This window comes from Sparus aurata, chromosome 4 (genome assembly GCF_900880675.1).
Source record: "Sparus aurata chromosome 4, fSpaAur1.1, whole genome shotgun sequence".
Classification (NCBI taxonomy): Eukaryota; Metazoa; Chordata; class Actinopteri; order Spariformes; family Sparidae; genus Sparus; species Sparus aurata.
Genome location: NC_044190.1, coordinates 6,606,956 through 6,626,414, shown reverse-complemented (window position 1 = coordinate 6,626,414; position 19,459 = coordinate 6,606,956). Strand labels below are relative to the sequence as shown.

Genomic DNA, 19,459 nt, shown 5'->3' with positions numbered 1-19,459 from the left:
CGTCCTGCGCGGCCCGGTGCCGTCCTGCGCAGCCACAACTCTAAATCCCCCCTCCCTATCCTTTAAGCAGCGAGCTGACCATCTGTTCCCAGCCCTAACAACACACAACAACACACACGCACGCACACACACACACACACAGTACAGGTACAAACACAAACAGACAGCACAGTCAGTCTATACCTGCCTTTGGTTATGTGTTTATGGATTCATCCTAGATTGAATGCCTCAGGGGAGGGTAACAAGGTGATGTGTGAGTTTTCCTGTGTGTGTCTGTGTGTGTGTGTGTGTGTGTGTGTGTGCGTGCGTGTGCGTGTGTATGTGTGTGCGTGTGTGCCTGTGGCTCACAGTCATATCGGAGCTGCTGAGGCGACACATGGCTGAGAGCTTGGATATGGGGCGACAGGAAATGACCAGGAGTGCAGCATTGTATCATTTCCCTGCTGGAGTCCTTTGTGATCCACTCTGCACGTTACATGTCCCTGTTCCATTTCCTGTTTTCACTTTTTTCTGTTGTGGTCACGCTGCTCAGTTTGAAAGCAGGCGAGGAATATGATTGGTTTTCCTCTTTGTGCTTTCTAATAATAACATAACTTCTGAATCATAATGATGCTTGTGAATACAAAATTTCTTCTCAAATGTAGAAAGCCTATTTTTTATTAACATAAAGTATAGATAAAGAAAGGAGAATAAAACAATATGATGTCTAAAGACAGAAAATGGATTTTTCTGTCTGTCCGGATGTAAACACTCTAGTAAAACTTACCAAGCAGACATTTTGATTATTGTGTGGTCAATCTCTTAAAGCAGATCTTTTATGCATCTTCAGTTTTTCCTTTCCTTCAGTGTGTTACATACTGTAGGTTCTTGTGTTTGTAAGAGGTCTGGAGAGTTTGTCTGCAACAACAGAAGCTGCTCTCTCCCACAGGGAGCACTGCTCCTGAAACGCCTCGTCAGCAGCCCCGCCTTTAATTATGTGACATCACACCACATCACCATGTCACACATTCGCTCAATTTATGTCTAGGCGTCTATGGCATGGAAGAATTATAAGAAGAGCTGCTCCTCTGATCAGTGTCCTCAATTGTCTTGTTTTGTCCACAACCCACAGAGATTCAGTTTACTGTCATAAAAACCAGAAATGGTTCACATTACAGAAGCTGGAATCAGATCATTTTGATGTATTTTCCACGAGAAGTTCCTCAAACCAATTAATTATCAAAGAATCGGACTAATGATTTAATAGTTGACAACTAGATGATTACAGTTTGCAGCTCTAATACGAGGACACTAACATGAGACATTGTAATGGAATGGCTTTTTATAGACCGAACGCTCAATCGAAACGGTTGTCAGATTGCACAGTAATAACAATGATTAGTGTTAGTGTTGATTGCAGGATGTTTTTCAGTTATCGATTTGAACCAACCTCAGAAAGATAAAAGAAAGATCTGATGTTTCTTTAGATACTCACAGTTTGGTACGGATGCTCTTCAGTCACATCTGGAAGAATCTATTTTACAAAAGGCAGTGACATTAATCCTCCACATATTTGAGCTCTTCTCACACTTAACTCTCACTGTTTGATCAATAGGTGCATCCGCAATGACGGTTAGCGGAAGCTGATATCAACAAGTTGAAGCTCATTCATCTGCTTTTTATCTTAAGTAGAAGTGGACAAGAACTTGAAAACAAATTACACCCGACACATGATGACTCCTGAATGTCTTGAACAACTTCGACTGTGCGACTGTCAGGGTTAAACAGACATCGACTGAATCAACGAAGGCTTGATTTATATCAACGTAGACTCTTTCTGACTGATACCATCATCTACAAACTGCCTTGTAGATTTCTTTCTCATCTGTATTCAAAGTGTCAAATGCACGTGTGTTGCATTGATCGCTCCATTCTAACTTTCCTTCAGATGCAGTTTACAAACCTACTGATGGTGAAGAAGTCAGAGAGCAGCAGCCCGGTCATCAAACACATCCTTCTTCTCTCTCTCTGGCCTCTCCTCACCCCATGATGTCCCTCTGCTGTGTATTAAAGAGGGAACTTGTGAATGGCGTGATTGTGTATTCAGAGGAGAGGATGGCAGCTGCGGCCTTGGCGTTGGCCAGAGCTTATGTGTGTGCTCGGGAGTGTGTATGTGTGTTAATGGTAATCCGGTGGATCCTGATGACTTACCCTTTATCCTTTATGAGTGTGCATGTCGGCCTGCAGCAAAATAATTTGGCCCTTCAGTAGATTGCATAATAGCACATGAAGTCTTTGTATCACAATCTGACAAATTTCGTAATCGGGCAGATTGCAGAGGGCGCCGGCCCGGTTTCACTGATTGAATGGTTGGTGAGGTCTTGGATCAGATGTACTGTATCATCCCTGCTTGTGCTCTCATGTTCTTTAGCTTCACATGTTGGGCTGCAACTAGTGATTATTTTCATTGTTGGTCAATCCATCAATTATTTTCTTAATTAATCAGTTAGTTGTTTGGCCGACAATAACAAAAATGTTCAGTGTTTACCAAAACCCTCGATGACGTCCTTAAATGTTTGTTTTGTCCACAACCCAGAGATATTCTGTTTACTGACATAGAGGAGATTTTTTCTCAAAAAATTACTAAATCTGATGAAGTAATTATGAAAATAGTTGCAGATTATTGACAACTGATCAGTGAATCCTTGCAGCTCCAGTCGGAATTCTAATGTGACAGTTTTAATGAGTTTTATTTTGTTTCAATTTAACAAGTTTGTGGGCTTGTAGAACGACTGTTCTCAAACAAAAATAATAATCTAAGTAGTATAAGTGACAAAACATGGACATTTAGTGGACATAATAATGACAACAAATCAATAAATCATGGCAGCTTTATTGATGTGTTATATGTTTTGTGTTGACTGTTTTTCTGTTTAGCTTGAAAAAAAGAGATATTTTTAGTAAGCGGTGTATTGATCAGTCTCTCCTGTTCTGCTCCACAGTGGTGATGTCTTGACTCGTGGCCTCACCAGCCCAGTGAAGGACGTGTCAGTGCCGGGCTGCTGCTAATGGGAACTCCTGCGCCGCCATGAGTGCTCGAGATGGCGTTGGTGGCGTTGGTGGCATGGGCACCCTGGGCCGGCGGCAGCGCTTCGAGAACTCAGAGTTCACCGTGCGCATCTACCCAGGCGCCCTGGCCGAGGGCACCATCTACTGCCCGATCAGTGCCCGCAAGACCACCACAGCCGCTGAGGCCATCGAACGTGTCATCGAACGACTGCACCTGGACCGCACCAGGTGTTATGTTCTGGCTGAAGTGAAGGAGTTTGGTGGGGAAGAATGGATTCTGAACCCCTGCGACTGTCCCGTGCAGAGGATGATGCTCTGGCCCCGCGTGGCCCTAGAGCACCGCGCGTTGTCTGGCGCCGAGGATTACCGCTTCCTCCTGAGGCAGAAGAACCTGGACGGCTCAATCCACTATGGAGGCAGCCTCCAGATGTGGCTGCAGGTGACGGAGGAGCGCAGGCGCATGCAGGAGCGCGGACTGCTGCCACAGCCTGATTCTCAGGGTGACCACGCAGATCTGTGCCACCTGCCGGAGCTCAACGAGCGCTCGCTGCTGGACAACCTGCGCTCGCGCTTCCGCCAGGAAAAGATCTACACTTATGTTGGGAGCATCCTCATCGTTATTAACCCCTTCAAGTTCCTGCCCATCTACAACCCCAAGTATGTGAAGATGTATGATAATCATACACTGGGAGATTTGGAGCCACATATTTACGCTGTGGCGGATGTGGCGTACCACGCCATGCTGCAGAGGGAGAGCAATCAGTGCATCGTTATATCTGGGGAGAGCGGCTCTGGGAAGACGCAAAGCACAAACTTTCTTATTCATCATCTGACGGCTCTCAGCCAGAAGGGATTCGCCAGCGGAGTGGAGCAGATTATCTTAGGGGCGGGGCCAGTACTAGAGGTAAGATAAAACACATTTTAATTTGTTGACCTATCAGAGACTGGAGACTTGACCTGAAGCTGGACCCACAGTCAGTTAACAGAAGTGACGACTTGAGAAAAGTTGTGACACTGTAAAACCCTGAAACAGTAAAGAATACAACGCCACCGAGACAGACAGCCTCGAAACGTGAAAGATTTTACACCTTGTTGTGTGTTTACAGGGCATGAAGACTGTAGTATAAAACCTTCTGTGGCTCCAGAGGAAGCTGAATGTGATCTTCAGTGATTGCTCTCAGTGATGTCACTCAGTGGATAAGTTGCAGTGAGTGACATCACTGGAGCAAGTGTATCGGATTACATGCAGCTTCCTCTGGAGCCACTAAAGGTTTTATACTACACACATGCTGTTCACACTTTAATGTGTAAGGTTGGTGGAATTACCTTTTAAGCATTTGGACTTGATCTGTTGTAAGCACAAGGTTTTGATTTATGTCATCAAAATAGCTTCATGTTATTTAGCTTTATTAGAAGTGCTCTTATTTTATGAATAACACTTTGTCTCAGTTGTCTGTTGAGGCTTTGAGAATCGAGTTGGCTGATGCGCAGAGATTCCCTCAGTCTTGAATTGAGACCTGACTTGGATTTGCCTCCACAAACTGACAGCTCTTGCTCGTGAAGCCGCCGTGTTTACGTTGTTTTCTATTGACACCAGCAGATATTCAGGTCGCGTCGATATGTGTGGGCCGGGAACTTCTCATTCTGGATTCATGTTGGCCCGTACACACGGATTTATTACTGCTGCTGTACTCAACACTTGCTGTGAATGAGATTCTGTGCAGCTCTCACATCAGTTACACAACTGTCTGTGGCTGTGTCTGCCCCATACAGAGGTTTATTGCACTTTCAGTCCAGCTGTGTGGGGATTATGCGGCACACAGAGCAGCTCTCTATCAGCACACAGCTTGTGTCCTACCACTGATTACAGTCGTAGATTCTTGTTTTTGTGATTACGACCATTTTTCCCCTGCACAGTGGAAAGATCGTCTCAAGGTAGAGCTCGTGGAGGCCCAGCGAAAGGTTTGGAAGGAAACTGGGTGTTTTCATATCACTCAAGACATTCCACTCATATTCCTCTTCTTCAGGGACCTGTCACTTCAGTGCACGCCAGTCAGGAGGCTTTGACACGTTCACAACCACACATTGTTCCACTGTTGTCTTCAGCATCAACTGAATTCATACACACATAACACCCTGTAACTGTGTGCACAATGCTGCCAGTCATGGCTGCTTTTTGTATTTCATAAGGCTCACTGTCAGCTCACCTGACCACCAGCTGTTTACACTTGATTCTGTCACAAAGATCAGGGCAGTGCTCAGAAATGCATACATTTCTTCATGTGGGTGTAGTCAGCCCCGACTGATCAAACCTGTTCCTTATCTCAAACAGTTGTATCTTGATTTATTTCAGTTCCTCATATGATGAAATGAAAATTATTCCATTGTTCGCAGCGTCAATGTCAAGTTGAAAATGGCAGCCGACAAGCCAAGTTCAAAGGTAACCATCAAGTCAACAAGTAGCTCTGCACGCTGTTTTATTGCCTTTGGTTTAGCAAACACGGTTCTCAGGAATGCCATTCATCGGTGTGTCTCCGGGGTTAATGTGTAAGCATATTGGGTTAATCCTCGACGCAGCAACACGAGTGAGTAGGTTTGAGTGCAGAGGAGCAGCCTTTAATTGTTTGCACAGTAAGATTGCGTATCTGCCTGCCGGTGATTGATACCAGGAGGAGAGCTGCGCTGCTACTGCCGAGAGATAGAAGAGAAGGAGGAGGAGGAGGAGGAGGAGGAAGAGCAGCCAGCATTACCTCACGTCTTCATCCTCATTTCCTCTTAGGTAGCCGAAGAAACACGGATTTCTATAATTATGTGTAGTTAAATGTAGTCACAGGATCTTGTCACTGACAGTAAAAAGTATTGAGCTCCACTGAAGTTAATGTTCCATCGTGTTAATGTAAAGAGCTCTGAGTTTCACCTTGACCTCTAACGCTGGTTTCAAGAGAGGAACTACTTCACACATCAGAGTCAGTTTACAGCTTCTGGAGAGCACGGCTGCATATGTGGAAGAGTCTGTTGTGTCTCCACAGAGAGCTGGGGAACATCTGATAAGCTGAATCAAGTGATGTCACTTTCAATTGTACGTAATACTTTACTAAGTTGTTACACTAAGTACCGGGGCCTCTGTACTTCAGGTTTAGTGCCTTGCTTTAGGTTTCATACACAGGCCAGTCAATCACACATTAATGACTGATATCAAAGACCGGGACGGTGACGCGCCTTCACCCGCATGTTAAACGATACTACAGCAAAACAAAGCAGACAGATGTTCTCTGCAGACCGTCAGCGGCAGGCTGAAGTCACCCTGCGGCCTGAACTATATAGAGAGAGGTTTTTTTTAAACTCCAGATAGAAGGTATCAGTTACAAGAGGTTCTGCTCTTCTTGGAAACCAGCCAGCCAGCAACTGCAGCGACGTGTTAAGATCCTGACAAGCCCTGTCACTTCAAGAGCTCCAATTAATACAACTCAGCTGGAAGGAGATGAAAACACAAAGTGGAAGATAAACAGGGCGTGGTTGAACGTGGTTATTATTCCACATTGAAGGGCATTAGAGAAGTTACAGTTTTAATCTTGGGGTGGGAGTTTGAATACATTTCAGCACCATTTGGACTTCAACTGACCCTGAACAAAGGTAAAAACAAGCGTACATGAAATATGACAAATACTTTGCGTAATATTGGTTTTGAGCTTATCTGCTGTTCATCATGCCTGATGCTGTTTACCTTCTTGTGCCAGATATCACTGAAGTTGACATTACACCATAAATTCCTGTGCCCACAGACCCCCACACTGGAATTTACTGTTTGAAGAGTCTGAGTGTCTTAATCTTCTTTGGTCTCCAGGCCAACAAGACTCTGGTCCTCCTGAATGCAGCAACACTATAGAGCAGAAACTTAAGTACTTTGCACTTTGAATGTCTGCGTGTTAACGACTCACTCGAAATGATCGGGACAGACGGTTATGAAGGATTACTATTAAGGCCCATTTGCTGTGCGTTTCCCTGCCTGCTTCTCCATTTGTTTAACCGTGCTCAGCAGTAATGACAGGTTTGTGTCTTGTCTGACAAGAGTTCATTGAGTTTGCCCACGTAGACGCTCACCTTTTGTTCTCTGAAAGCCTTTTCTGACGTATCTACAGAGACCAGACAACTGTTGGATCAAAAATGTGTAAATGAAAAATGTATCTTAGAGGATTTTGAGATGGCTTCTTGGTCTGCTTGCTAGCTAATAATCAGGTGGTCTTTAACTACCACCCGGGCTTAACATCCAGGTGTCGGCCTGTCAGGACTTTGGGTTTTCAGGTGTCCACCTGACAGTGAAGAATGATAGAAAGCACAGGCAGGGTATGAAGGTCCGAGCAGGTATGATAATGTCCCGGTACCTTAATGGTTAACTGAACTGATCCGTCCACAGTTTGATTCAGATCGTCCTGTATATCTCCACAGTGTCTGCTGTAACATATGAAGAGTATCTATAACCATTTAACATAAACATAGATTTTAATAACGTTACTACATCAGCCTACCCCCACACAGATGTCACCTGGGACATTTTCCTCGTCACATCTGAACATTTTGAAATTAGTAGTAAACTTTAACAGCCTTTAAAACAGCAACCAAATCCTGAGCTCATGTGTTCAGGCTGAATTCTTAATGCAATGTTTCTATATTGCTTCAGTCTGTCACTTTTGTATCTGCCTCTTTAAACAAACATAAATCAATAATAGATAAATGAAAGAATGACTTTATTATTTACCTGTGATTGGACACTTCTGCATGTGAACTTGAATTTAAAATGAAATAATGCTTTTTTTCCACATGTGGAAACTAAACATGATTGTTTTTATAGAATTGAACTAATTAGAAACTGGGTTCACGTCATGTGATGGTTCTAATAGAAGGCGATCACTGATCACTATTTTTAGGAGGATCTGTTCCTGGTTCAACATCGTCTCTGACGCTGATGAAAACAAAGAGAGCTCGCAGGAAACGCGCTCATTTGTTTTTACATGTGAGCGATGTGACAGCTTAATATGAGCTCAGCTGTCCTCTGCTGTCCCTGGGGTCAGGAGGGAGCGTCGGGGGTTACCTCACGCTGCTCACTGTGACAGCACATCATCAGGATCTGCTCTCTCAGACCGGGGACGAGTGTCACAGGGCATTAGTGCAGGAGCCCAGATAATGGTGTGTGTTAGGGGGTGTTTGAGGGGCACTTTAATACACTCTGAGCTGCAGGGCTCTGCTGCTGCTGCTGCCATCAAAGGACATGAAAACACACACTCACATGTGCACCCACATGAACTTACAGTCAGGCATGAAGACTCGAGTGTTTAAATCATTGCACTTATTGAATACAGCTCCAACAGGGCTGCAACTAATGATTATTTTCATCAGGTCAGACACCTAAAACAACTCCTTAGAAAATACAAAGACTTCGTTGTGTCCCTCTCCCAAATGGCTGCGATTATGTCCTGTAGTTTGTTCTTAATGTGCAGCACATCTGGGGAAAATACTCTGATTACAAAGTCCAGTCTGGTTAGTTTTGATTACCTACAAGTATTCATATTCAGTGCATGTGAAGGACCTGCAGAGCTCGTTGGCCTGGTGAGCGGCTGAGCTCCTGTTGTGCTCCTCCTCGTTCCCAGCCAACAGAAACACTCCCAGTGTGAGTCAACCCAGGTCAGCACTTTCACCTCTCAGCATCTCCTTCACCGCTGCCTCAATACACGCCGAAAAGCACACACACTTGCTCATTTAATACCGTCTCCCCAGAGCCCCCACTAATACTGAGGAGGATTAGTGTGCATTACGGGATCTCCCCTCGACTGGGCGGGGTCAGGCGAGATTTACTGTGCCCTGAAAGTGTTGTTTTCCTCAGGCTGGACTGGAGAAAGAGCCGAGATGAGAGAGACGGGGAGTGATGGAGCACCGTTCATGCGAGCGAGTGTAGAGTTACAGTGCTGTGTGTGTTTTATTGAGGTGAACCAGGGTAGAGAGGGTGATACTGGCCTGTGTTCATGCTCACACAATGGGCTCGGCCTGTAAGGTTGATCAACATGCAGATTATCTTTACTGCGCTATAAAGGGTGTGAATGTTATGGAGTCAAAGCACACAGTAGCAAGTTACACAAGTAATGTACCGTATAGTTGTTTGTGTTGAGACCTGAGATTGGCGGCGTAGTTGAAGGGTGGAGTTACACCAGTTTTTGGACACTTTGTCTTCTCACCATGGTTTGTGAGGATTACATAATGAGCCATATGTTTAGAGCTGTTTGCTCAGGGTCAGGCTGAGCTCCCTCGGTCATGTGCAGGTTGTTAGGCTGAGATCATTCATCTAGACTTAATGATTCAGCCATCTGTGATTGTATTTGAGTGTACAAAATGATAAAGGTCGATAGATTACCTGAAGGATGGATGAGTCATGTTCCATACCTCATCCAGGCAATCACGTCCATCCTCTGTTCTCTGTAACCCTCATAGCTGTTATTAGTCAGACTCATAAAACATATAAACCTCAGGAAATGAATCAATCACTCTGTCCTTTATTCACCTTCCATGGTGGAACGTAGCCAGTGGAACAAACATCAGTGGACCTTGAAACTTGACTTGTAAGATATTGTGGGAAACATTATTTGTGTGAGAGATGTGGTGGGACTGCTGTGGCCATGTGGTCGCACATGAAATGTTACAGAATCTGCATCTAATTAGAGAGAGGCTGAATGGAACATTAATCGTAAGAGCAAAAGTGATTTTAGTTGCAAAATAGGTCATGGTGGCTTTGAGATGATGTTGGGTCCAAAAAGTTCTCTCTTCTGTCCATAGAACAGTGAAGATAGGTCCACCAGTCCATAATGCATACAGATAGATGTGTGTGGCAGATATGTTCAATCAGTGCAGTCAGCTGTTCTCACCCATTTGCACCGGAAAATGTTTATCCTGTATGATGGAAGCAGATGGAGGATGACGCAGCAGAAGTTACATCTGAATGTTTGGAGAGACACTAAAATGTTCCCTGACTGACGAGACCAATAAATATAAACGTATATAAGAGCTGTAACTATTGATCTATGTAAATTCCCACAACTACGATGAGTTACTGTTGAATTAAAGCAGAGACTCAGGTCCTTTTTTAAAGCAGGTGTTTCTGTATTCGCCAACATCTCCAGCTGTTACCGCTCACTGTTTATCTCTGTGCCCTGGTGCCAAGCGCTTATTGAGGCTGTATACATGAAGACTGGTACCACTGGCTGGGAGAGAGGAGTACAGACTGTTTCTGCTTTATCAACCATCAGGCAGAGGGCTGAGTGTTGATGCAGCTTCTCACTGCGGCTGAACAGCTGGAGGTCAGAGGTCACACTGAGGTTTGCTGGAGCCACATCAGTCTCACAGGGGTCGGAGTGTGCAAAGTGTCTGACTTCTCACTGAGGGTGGTTTCTCTTTTGTGCAAAAATAATCACGACATCAAATAAACTCCAGTTGGATCTTTCAGAATTTTGTTGAGGATGGGGGGAGATAAACCAGTCAGTCTTCTTGATGTGTCTCTGCAGAGCTGGAATCAATTCTATCCTTTGATAATGGATTAAATGTTTCAGTCATTTTTTCCAGTTAAAAGTAGTGACGAATTAGCAAACAATCTCCGTCTCCAAGAGACAAAACAGCTTCAGGTTTTGGAGGTTTGGTAGCACAAAATGAGAATTTGAAGATGTCATTAGATGTGTTTTTATAACATCACATACACACTCTGTGTAAGAGTTTTCTGCTTCATGTCATTGTTCTCGTTCTTCTTCACTTTTTCTTTCTCTCTCTCCTCGTCCTCCTCCTTCTTCTTAGAAGAAACTGTCACTTAGATGGACACAAGGCTACTTTAGCTCCGTGTATTTGTGATGGAAATATATATACGATATTCAGATAGATGAGATAATCAGCAGATTTATCTGTGTCGAATATAATTATTAGTTCCGGCCCTACATCTGTTCAGATATATGTCATCTGGAGATTTGTATTGCCAATAGGAGAACATCTCTCACAGTTTCAGTCTGAGTCTGCTGAGTCCCGTGTGTCTCGTTACTCTCTGAGCCAACGAGTCAGTCGTCAGCAGCAGATATCAGCAGCAGCCCCACAATGTGCCTGTTTGTGTCCCTCACAGGCTCTTTATTTATGCTGGGGTACGCCAGAGTTTGCAGGTGCCTCGTCAGCAACACACACACATATACGCACGCACGCACGCACGCACGCACGCACGCACGCACGCATGCACACACACACCACAGTCAGCACTTGCTGTCAGACTCGACCAGCTGCCCTACTGCCCCGACTACACCTGCAGCAGTGTGTCACATAGAGACGACTGGACAGAAAAGTCTTTATTCTTTGTGACGCAAACGTCCCGGAGCCTCGTCCAATCACAGAGGACCTGCTCTGTGGTCATCTAGAGCTCATCTGTGTTGTTGAAAAGTGTCATGAAGAAACTTTTGTTGTGTTTTACTTCAGCATGTTCTGATAAAAATTCTGATGAGTTTATATTCACTACTGTAGAGCTGAAGCTGTCGATCACTCTGTGGGTCCATTACCTGACACAAATACACTAATATTTTAATAATTTAAATCATGAAACTCCTTTTAAAGAAGAAAGTTCACAGGTTTATGAGATGCGAACTAAATCTGTTTTTCTTCCTCATCTGTGATACTAAATAAAATATTTTTGATTCATGCATTTATTGAAAAATCAAGACATTCACATAAGTTATGTCCATTTTGGCGTTCGGAAATTGTGTTCAAGGACATTTGTCACTATTTTTCAACATTTTACCGGCCTCATGATTAATTAAATTATTTTTTAAAAGAAAGAAGAAAGAAAAAAGAAGTTCTGAATTTAAAATCTGTGTCTGCTGTTTCTCTTGGACTACAGAACAGACTGAGAGACAAACACTCTCTGTCCTCCCTCCTGTTTCTGGTCCATCTGCTGCCGGCCAGATGTCACTTTTCCCTCTCATCCTCCCTCAGAAACCCTCCTGTGATGTTTGTGAAGGAGGAGGTTGTTCGGGACTTGTTTAAAAACCTCTTTGTGGATGCTCAGTCTCCTCCCTCTGCTCTCCACCTGGAGGAGTATCAACAACAGAAAGACGAGAAGACAGTGTCTTCTTTTGATGCACTTTTACAACAAAGACGATCACAGAGACAGACTGTGAGACACCAACAGTTAAAGTCCTACACCACCCCTTGAACTCACAGTATGTTCCTGCTGCAGACTTTCCATCCTCACAATTTTGAGTATCAATGAAGACTATTACATAAACGCTGACGGCGCTCCTCACTGTGAGTTACATAAAGCCTCGCAGGTGACCTGTGTGTGTGTGTGTGTGTGTGTGTGTGTGTGTGTGTGTGTGTGTGTGTGTGTGTGTGTGTGTGTGTGTGTGTGTGTGTGTGTGTGTGTGTGTGTGTGTGTGTGTGTGTGTGTGTGTGTGTGGTCATCGCGTGCCTCTCATATTGTCCAGATGTGGCGTAATTAAACCCCAGTGTGAAGAGTGCTCACATCTGGAAGGGAGCTGAAAACATGAGGGATGTCACCCCGGAGCAGGGTGCTCATGGAAAGATCATCTCAGCTGGACACGTGCTGCTCAGTTTACAGTTGGGCGGTTTAAGGAAAGTTTGATGAAAGTGTTTCCTCTGAGCAGCAGGTGGTCTTTTCCTCCAGTTAGCAAGATAAGATCAGACATTTGTACCCTGGCACTGAAGGAGTATCAGGAGCCATCATCGTCGTCCACCCTGGTCTCTGTCAGTCTCTTTCCTCTGTTGGCCCATAACTACAGTCATGGCTTGTCTTTGTCCACTGGCCCATCCCACCAACCAGATAAGTGTCACTGTCCCGCTAAGAATGAAACGATGTGCTCTGGGAAAGTTGGCTGTGGATGTGTGAGTGACTCATTAACTGTCCAGAACAATGGTTCAGAAGAGGCGGTGCGGTGTGTTTAGTCAGTGTGGAGATGCGGGTCCCTTCTGTCGTAAAGCTTTTAACAGCCGCTGTCTTTCAAACACGACTCTGACCTCGGATCATTAAAGGACCCTGACAGGATCATGTTCTACAAACAGTGACATGATGTAAGTAATGTGAGTTTTGGGGGAAATAAACCTTGGCCCTATTTTTTTGTACTTATTTTAGGGTATAAAATGATGGCGGCAACTAACAATGTGTCAGTCAGTCAGTTTTTTTGGTCTCTCTGATGTCAGAAAATGGTTTCTTTAAGGTTTGCATTTATAGGACAGTTTACATCAGTAGAAACAGGTTAGACACCCAGCAGAGCACATATGAAGGCGTGGATACTCACATTAGGTCCATATATCTGTTTTACTTCAGCTCAGAGGTTCTGCACTGTGTTTGCACGACACAATACAAAGTCCAGCAGTTTCCCATATATATCCCCGTGTTAGTGATGTGGATATAATCAGTCACATGAGACTCAGATCTCAGAGTGACTGATGTGGACGACTTGTTACGGTACAAGATGTCTCCTTCCAGAGAGTCTCGGTCAGGATGGAGACATAAACAGTTTCACATGAAAAACAAAGCAATCACATAAAAGCAGTTGCATAAGTTAGGACACAGAAAACACATGAAGGCAACACAAGAGACGGACAAACAACCAGTAACCATCATCAGTCCACCTCGAGTCAAAAATGATGTAAAGCAGCGTTACGACATCACACTTCTTGTGATTGGATGGCAGCACACATACACACATACGGAAGAGGATTAGGGCCACATGTGAATTTTTTAGTTCTGACTTTAAAGTCAGAATTCTGAGAAAAAAGTCCGAATTCTGAGATTAAAGTCAGAATTCTGACTTTTTTCTCAGAAGTCTGCACATGTAAAACATTTTTTAGTTCTGACTTTTTTCTCAGAATTCTGAGAAAAAAGTCAGAATTCTGAGATTAAAGTCAGAATTCTGAGAAAAAAGTCAGAATTCTGACTTTAATCTCAGAATTCTGACTTTAAAGTCAGAACTAAAAAAAAAATTCACATGTGGCCCTAATCCTCTTCCGTACACACATGAAAGGCTCGCAGTCACAGAAATATATAAATTACTTTGCGCTGTAGTTCGATCTGGATCCGGATCTTGGCCCAGACTTTGAGGTGGTGCTGGTCTCTAACACCTCCAGGGTAATTTACCATTTTCCTCTCATGTAGCAGCCTCGAGCACCTTCTGCACTACCACTACTGTAGAGTACTGCTGTCACGACACCTTCTAACTTCCATACAGCACCTTGAAAAATATCAATATTTGATACCAGGCGGGAAAATTGAGTGGCTAAAACTTCATATTTTTATTAAATGATAAACATAATGAGGTTTGTTTACTGTCTGACACGCCTGCAGACTGCAGCGAGGACCAAGAGTTCATCATGTATCACTCAGTTTCACACTTTTCCAGTATTTGAGAGCTGCTGGTGGTGACACATCAGCAAAAGGTGGCACAGAAGCCAGCTGACGTGAGCGAGGTGGGTTTCTAAATATTAAAAATGTTTTAACAGCAGGGAATATCGAGGATATTGAGACAGAAAGTTAAAGTGATTGTTTGTTTAGCAGGTGGTAGACTGGCTGTGTGATGGTGCAGTGAGGTAATTTGCTAATGGCTTACTTAACACTACATTGAAGTGTGCTGAGGTCATCAGGGGGGCAGCCTCGGATTAGATCATTAACCAATTAATTACAGCCAGAGTCTCACATAGAACCTCCCTGTTTGTCTGATGTGTATGTTTTAAGACTGATAAGAGTGTATTTAGGTGTGTGAGCTCAGTGCAACACATCTGTGTGTCGTGTGAGACGGAGGACTGAGGAGGGAGGATATTCCCTGACCGACAGGATTGGACCGAGTCCCGATGTTTGTGTCTCTCAGATCTAACTAATTGGATTGACCTCCTTTCTGCTCCGACCACATGGCTCAGCTTCAGTGTGTTGATTGTGCTAAGTCACTCCCCTCACCTGCCTGCATCGTCCCTGTCGCCTCAGCGTATGTAACACAGTGTTAGCCTAGCAGCCGCCGGCTAATGCCTGACATGTGGCCTACATATTGGCGTGTAGCTGATGAGACCACCTGTTCGGACTTTGCTCCAACATGGTGGTTTGCTCTGTGGAGAAGAGCTTTACTGATATGACCTGGGTGTTGGCTTAATGACAGAGAGGTCACAGTGCATATGCTCACACGCACACAAATTCATCTGTCAGCCGGCAAGGTGTCTTTAGTTAAATACTTTCAGACACTAAGAGGTACGAGGAGAACTAAATGTGTAAACAGGAAATTAAGTCCAGTCTCTGTTTTTTGATATCCACATTTTTCACAATTTCTGATAAACTAAACACCGATGAAGTCCAATAAAACACTTCAAAAGCCACATGGATTATCTCACAAACACATTGTCATGTTTCTCTAAGCTGTTAATCGATATTTTCTGACTTATCTGTGTAGATGTTTCAATGAAAATGTGAAAAACAGTGTGAATCTGCAGCTCCCCTCGGTTTAAACTTAATCTCGCTGTTGTGGTTCTCCACATGTACACAGGTATCTGTGAATACGCAGGTTTCTTTCTGTGCTTTGGCCTTTCGTAGAAACCCAAGCGACATTTTAGGTCACTGAAAATGGACCGTGTGGAACAAAGGGTGGAGATGTTCGGAAACTCCGTTGTCAGTGTTTACGTCTGGACAGGCAGAAGCTGATATATTTGGAAATGATGACACAGACACACATGTGAGCTTCTGAAAAATGTGAACTCGGAGTGTGTGTGTGTGTGTGTGTTATGATATTGTGGAGTACTTGAGTGTGTACACTGACGGGCTGATCTTCTGTATGATGAAGACACAGACTGACATTGATAACACAGCTCACAAAATCAGCTTCTGATTGTACCCGCTTTAACTGAACTCTCTGTATATTGCATTTGTATAAACCTGTTTTGAATTCATGGTCTTATTTTTGTATTTCTTGATAGTGTATCTTTTTACCCAACATCATTGTAAATGATCTTAGTTTAAATAAAGGTAATAAAAACAGTCAAAGTAAGCAGGTAGAGTCAGTTATGATAAAATATTATATCCTGCACCCGAACAAACAACCACAGCAAAGATTCTGCTTCTTGTTCACACCAGCAGACACATGTCCAGTGTGCGTGATTGGTTTTCAGGTGTGTTAGTACGGACAGAGATTAATTTGTGAAATGCAAATCACTTTTGTTCATGTAGCCTCGGCCTTATGATGTTGTTTCTGCACCAAACGGCTGACGAACATGGTGACAGAATGAAGACTGTGGAGATATTTCCTGCTGAAGTTGGCTGAGACCAGAACAGAGCTAAAACAGTATTTACCAAAACACGACATTCATCTGCATGAATGATGACTTTGCGCTGTTAAAGCTGGATGTGTGATGAAAGCTGATGATTTGTCAACGTTGTGTTCAGTTAAATCTGTTATTACAGGTTTAAATGAGGCAGCCACAGCTGAGATCAAAGAAATGCCAGTTTTCTTCCCAGGTGTGTCACAGGTGTGTTTTGTCCTCGATGAGCAGATAAATGCATCAGAAACCTTCATCACCGACCGCACAAGCTGAAAGTCAAACAGAGCTGACGGTGTCGAGCACACAGCTCAGATTTATTGACAGAACGTTTGTAGATGTGGTGAAACTTGACCTGAAGCCAGACTCTCACAGATATTCACAAACTCAGCTGTCAACCTCAAATAGATCCATCTGAATATGTTTTGTATGCAGTAACATCAGCTGGAAGATTACAGATTAGGAATGCGGCAGGTCCTGATTTCTGCATCCGTCATGTCTTGCTCATGATCTTTAACCTGATATCCTGCTGTAACCTTCCAGCTCTGTTGGATCCACTCCAAATACCTGGTACCAGAACAATAGGATCGTAAAGATGCCTCTGGATGTCCTCCGCCTGTTTAAGTCCCGTTTTTGTTCATAGTTTTCTGCGGAATTTCAGCAGAAAGTGTCTCGATTTTCTCTCATCCTGCTCTCTGTGTTAACTCTGGGAGAGTTGAGGCCCGGCCCAGCAGTGACTGATCTGTAATAACAATTAGCAACAGCTTCTTCGGTGTTTGTGTAAGGAGACTGTTGATCTCATAATAAATACTGTGAGAGAGTGAGGTTTATATTCTGTGGCTGAGTAATCCTCTCTGTCCTGCGGTGAGACGCTTGGAGACATTTTTCAGACAAAGTTTATGTGAGAAGCTTCGATTTGTGTCTTTATCGTCCGCGGGCAGCTTCACCTTGTAACCAAATGCATCTTGTCAGTGTGTTCAGAGCTGAATGTGGAGTTTTATCCTTTTATATTCGCAGTCCTTCTGTTGCAGCCTGTAACTGCTATATTCACCGTTTATATCACCCATTCCAAGACTTAAATAACACAACACATCTGTAAGGAGTTCCTGGTCAGGCTGGGGCCATAATAACAAACTCTTTTTATCTTAATCATTTAGTCCATGAAATGGCAGCAACCGTGGAAAGTGCTCATCACATTTTCCAAAAATTGCAGCGAGAAACACATGCTGGACGTTGTCCCTCGATCTGGCTCATACAGAAGATAGAGTGGTTTATTGGGAGATGAGGTGCATATTTAGAGGCTGCAAATTAAATGTGACTGCACCTTCAGACAACGAGAGGAGCAAAGTCTGGCGGCTGACGCTGGAGCGAGGGAATGTTTGGCATCACTGTTTGAAAACTGACAAATGATTAATACGCTATCACAATGGTTGCATTAGATTAATTTATCCAAAGAGACTTACAAGTGTGTTTAACAACGACAAGAATCATTGCTTGTGTTGTTTCCGCTCTACATTCGCTCATTCACTGGGGACATGAAGGTGTCATCTGCTGTCTGACAGTTTGAAACTACACTGATTATTTCCATTGTAGTTTGTCACAGCACTTTTCCAGTTCCTGGCTCCTGGTCCAACACTGAGAGTTGGGACAAGACTCGATGTTTTCCAGGACATCTCGCCCCCTCCCCTCACTCCCCCTCACTCCCCCTCACTCCCCCTCACTATTACATTCCATCTCACTGTATGGTGGCCAGATTTGGGAAGCCTCTTTCCGCGCCTCCTGCATTTCCTCTCTTTCTGCTGATGTCTGGGCTGTTTTTGCGCCTGTTGAGAGGAGCTTGTACTCATTGTGGTCATATAGAATTACAGCTAACGCAGCGATTTTCCCCTGTATGAAATGATGAAATGACTTTTAATGCGGAGTGTTTTCTGAATCAGTCGGTGTCTACACGCAGACATTGGCACAAAGACTTATGACACTGTACAGTCTGAGTTAACCTGCAGAGACATGCACACAGGTTTGTGCTTCATACTGTACTTGTACTCCAGTGTTTTCTCTTAGGCATCTGACCGGAGCCATTCTGGGCCCCGTCTAAGACGAACAAATGTAAAATCAATGAGCAGAGCATCAAAACTAACTAAGTTACTATTTTCAGTTTTTATTGTTGGAGTCTGTCCCCAGCAGGTTTTTATCTCCAAGCCTTTTGTGTTGTTTATCCACGATCTAGTCTAGTTTTTCTAGCCTTTACCTTTTGTTCTCTGATGTAACAGCAACATGATATGACAGATGAAGTTTCTGACCCACTGGACTAAACTACTTTACTACTTTTGCATGTTATTGAGCCTTTTTCATAGTTATATCCTACATCGTGCTTCCTCCACCTCTGCAGCGACTGTTGGAAAAGCTCTGTGCTCTCTGGAGGTACGAGGAGCTGCAGCAGGTTATCCCAGCGATGTTCTGGCACTGAGGAGCGGCATATTGACACAGACTGCTGGAGTGAGTGGGATCAGTGTTTGCTCTTAAAGATAGGCCTGTTTTCCTAATGGCTGAGCACATTTACTTAGCACTTGTCAAACACATCCTATACAGGGAGGCAAATTGACTGGGGTCACTCACCCCTCAGTCATCGTCAGAGTGCAGCACCGACAGGAATGTGACCAAATCTGCTCCAGTAGTCTCTGTTTCATTTCTGCATGTAGAGAAGTGAAGTTAAGTGCAGCTGTGAGGAACTTTGTCAGACTTTATGTATTAATTTACCTTCAATTCAGAGAGAAATAATGCACCTTTTATTCCACATGTGGTTGATAGTCAATGAGGAAATAAGGTTTTTAAAGCATAAACATGTTGTCATATACACAAAAGAAACACTGTGGGAATTTAAGCCAGTCAAACGAGTTGTTCAAAACATTAAACTAGTTTTAACAATGTCAGATTTAGAGGGACAGTTTTTCATATTTAATCCTATTTTCTCTTTGTGCTTCAAAAGTGTTTTAAGTAAGGTTGTCTTATCTTTTATTTGTTAGTTTCTTGTACAGGTTGTTGAGTCCTTAAAGGAGCACTGTGCAGTTTTGTAGAAGAAATTCAAAAG

The 19,459-nt window shown here is 43.7% G+C and overlaps 1 protein-coding gene across 14 annotated transcripts in view; it reads left to right on the top strand.

Annotated features, from left to right (window-relative positions):
* The window catches only part of myo9aa (myosin IXAa), a 110,471-nt gene that overhangs the window by 24,867 nt on the left and 66,145 nt on the right, over positions 1–19,459 (top strand). For all 14 annotated transcript variants that reach the window (XM_030413693.1, XM_030413697.1, XM_030413699.1 and 11 more), the window contains exon 2: positions 2,982–3,952. In XM_030413693.1, the coding sequence (XP_030269553.1) occupies positions 3,068–3,952 (885 nt within the window). In that variant the 5' untranslated portion in view covers positions 2,982–3,067. The remainder of the gene's footprint in view (positions 1–2,981; positions 3,953–19,459) is intronic.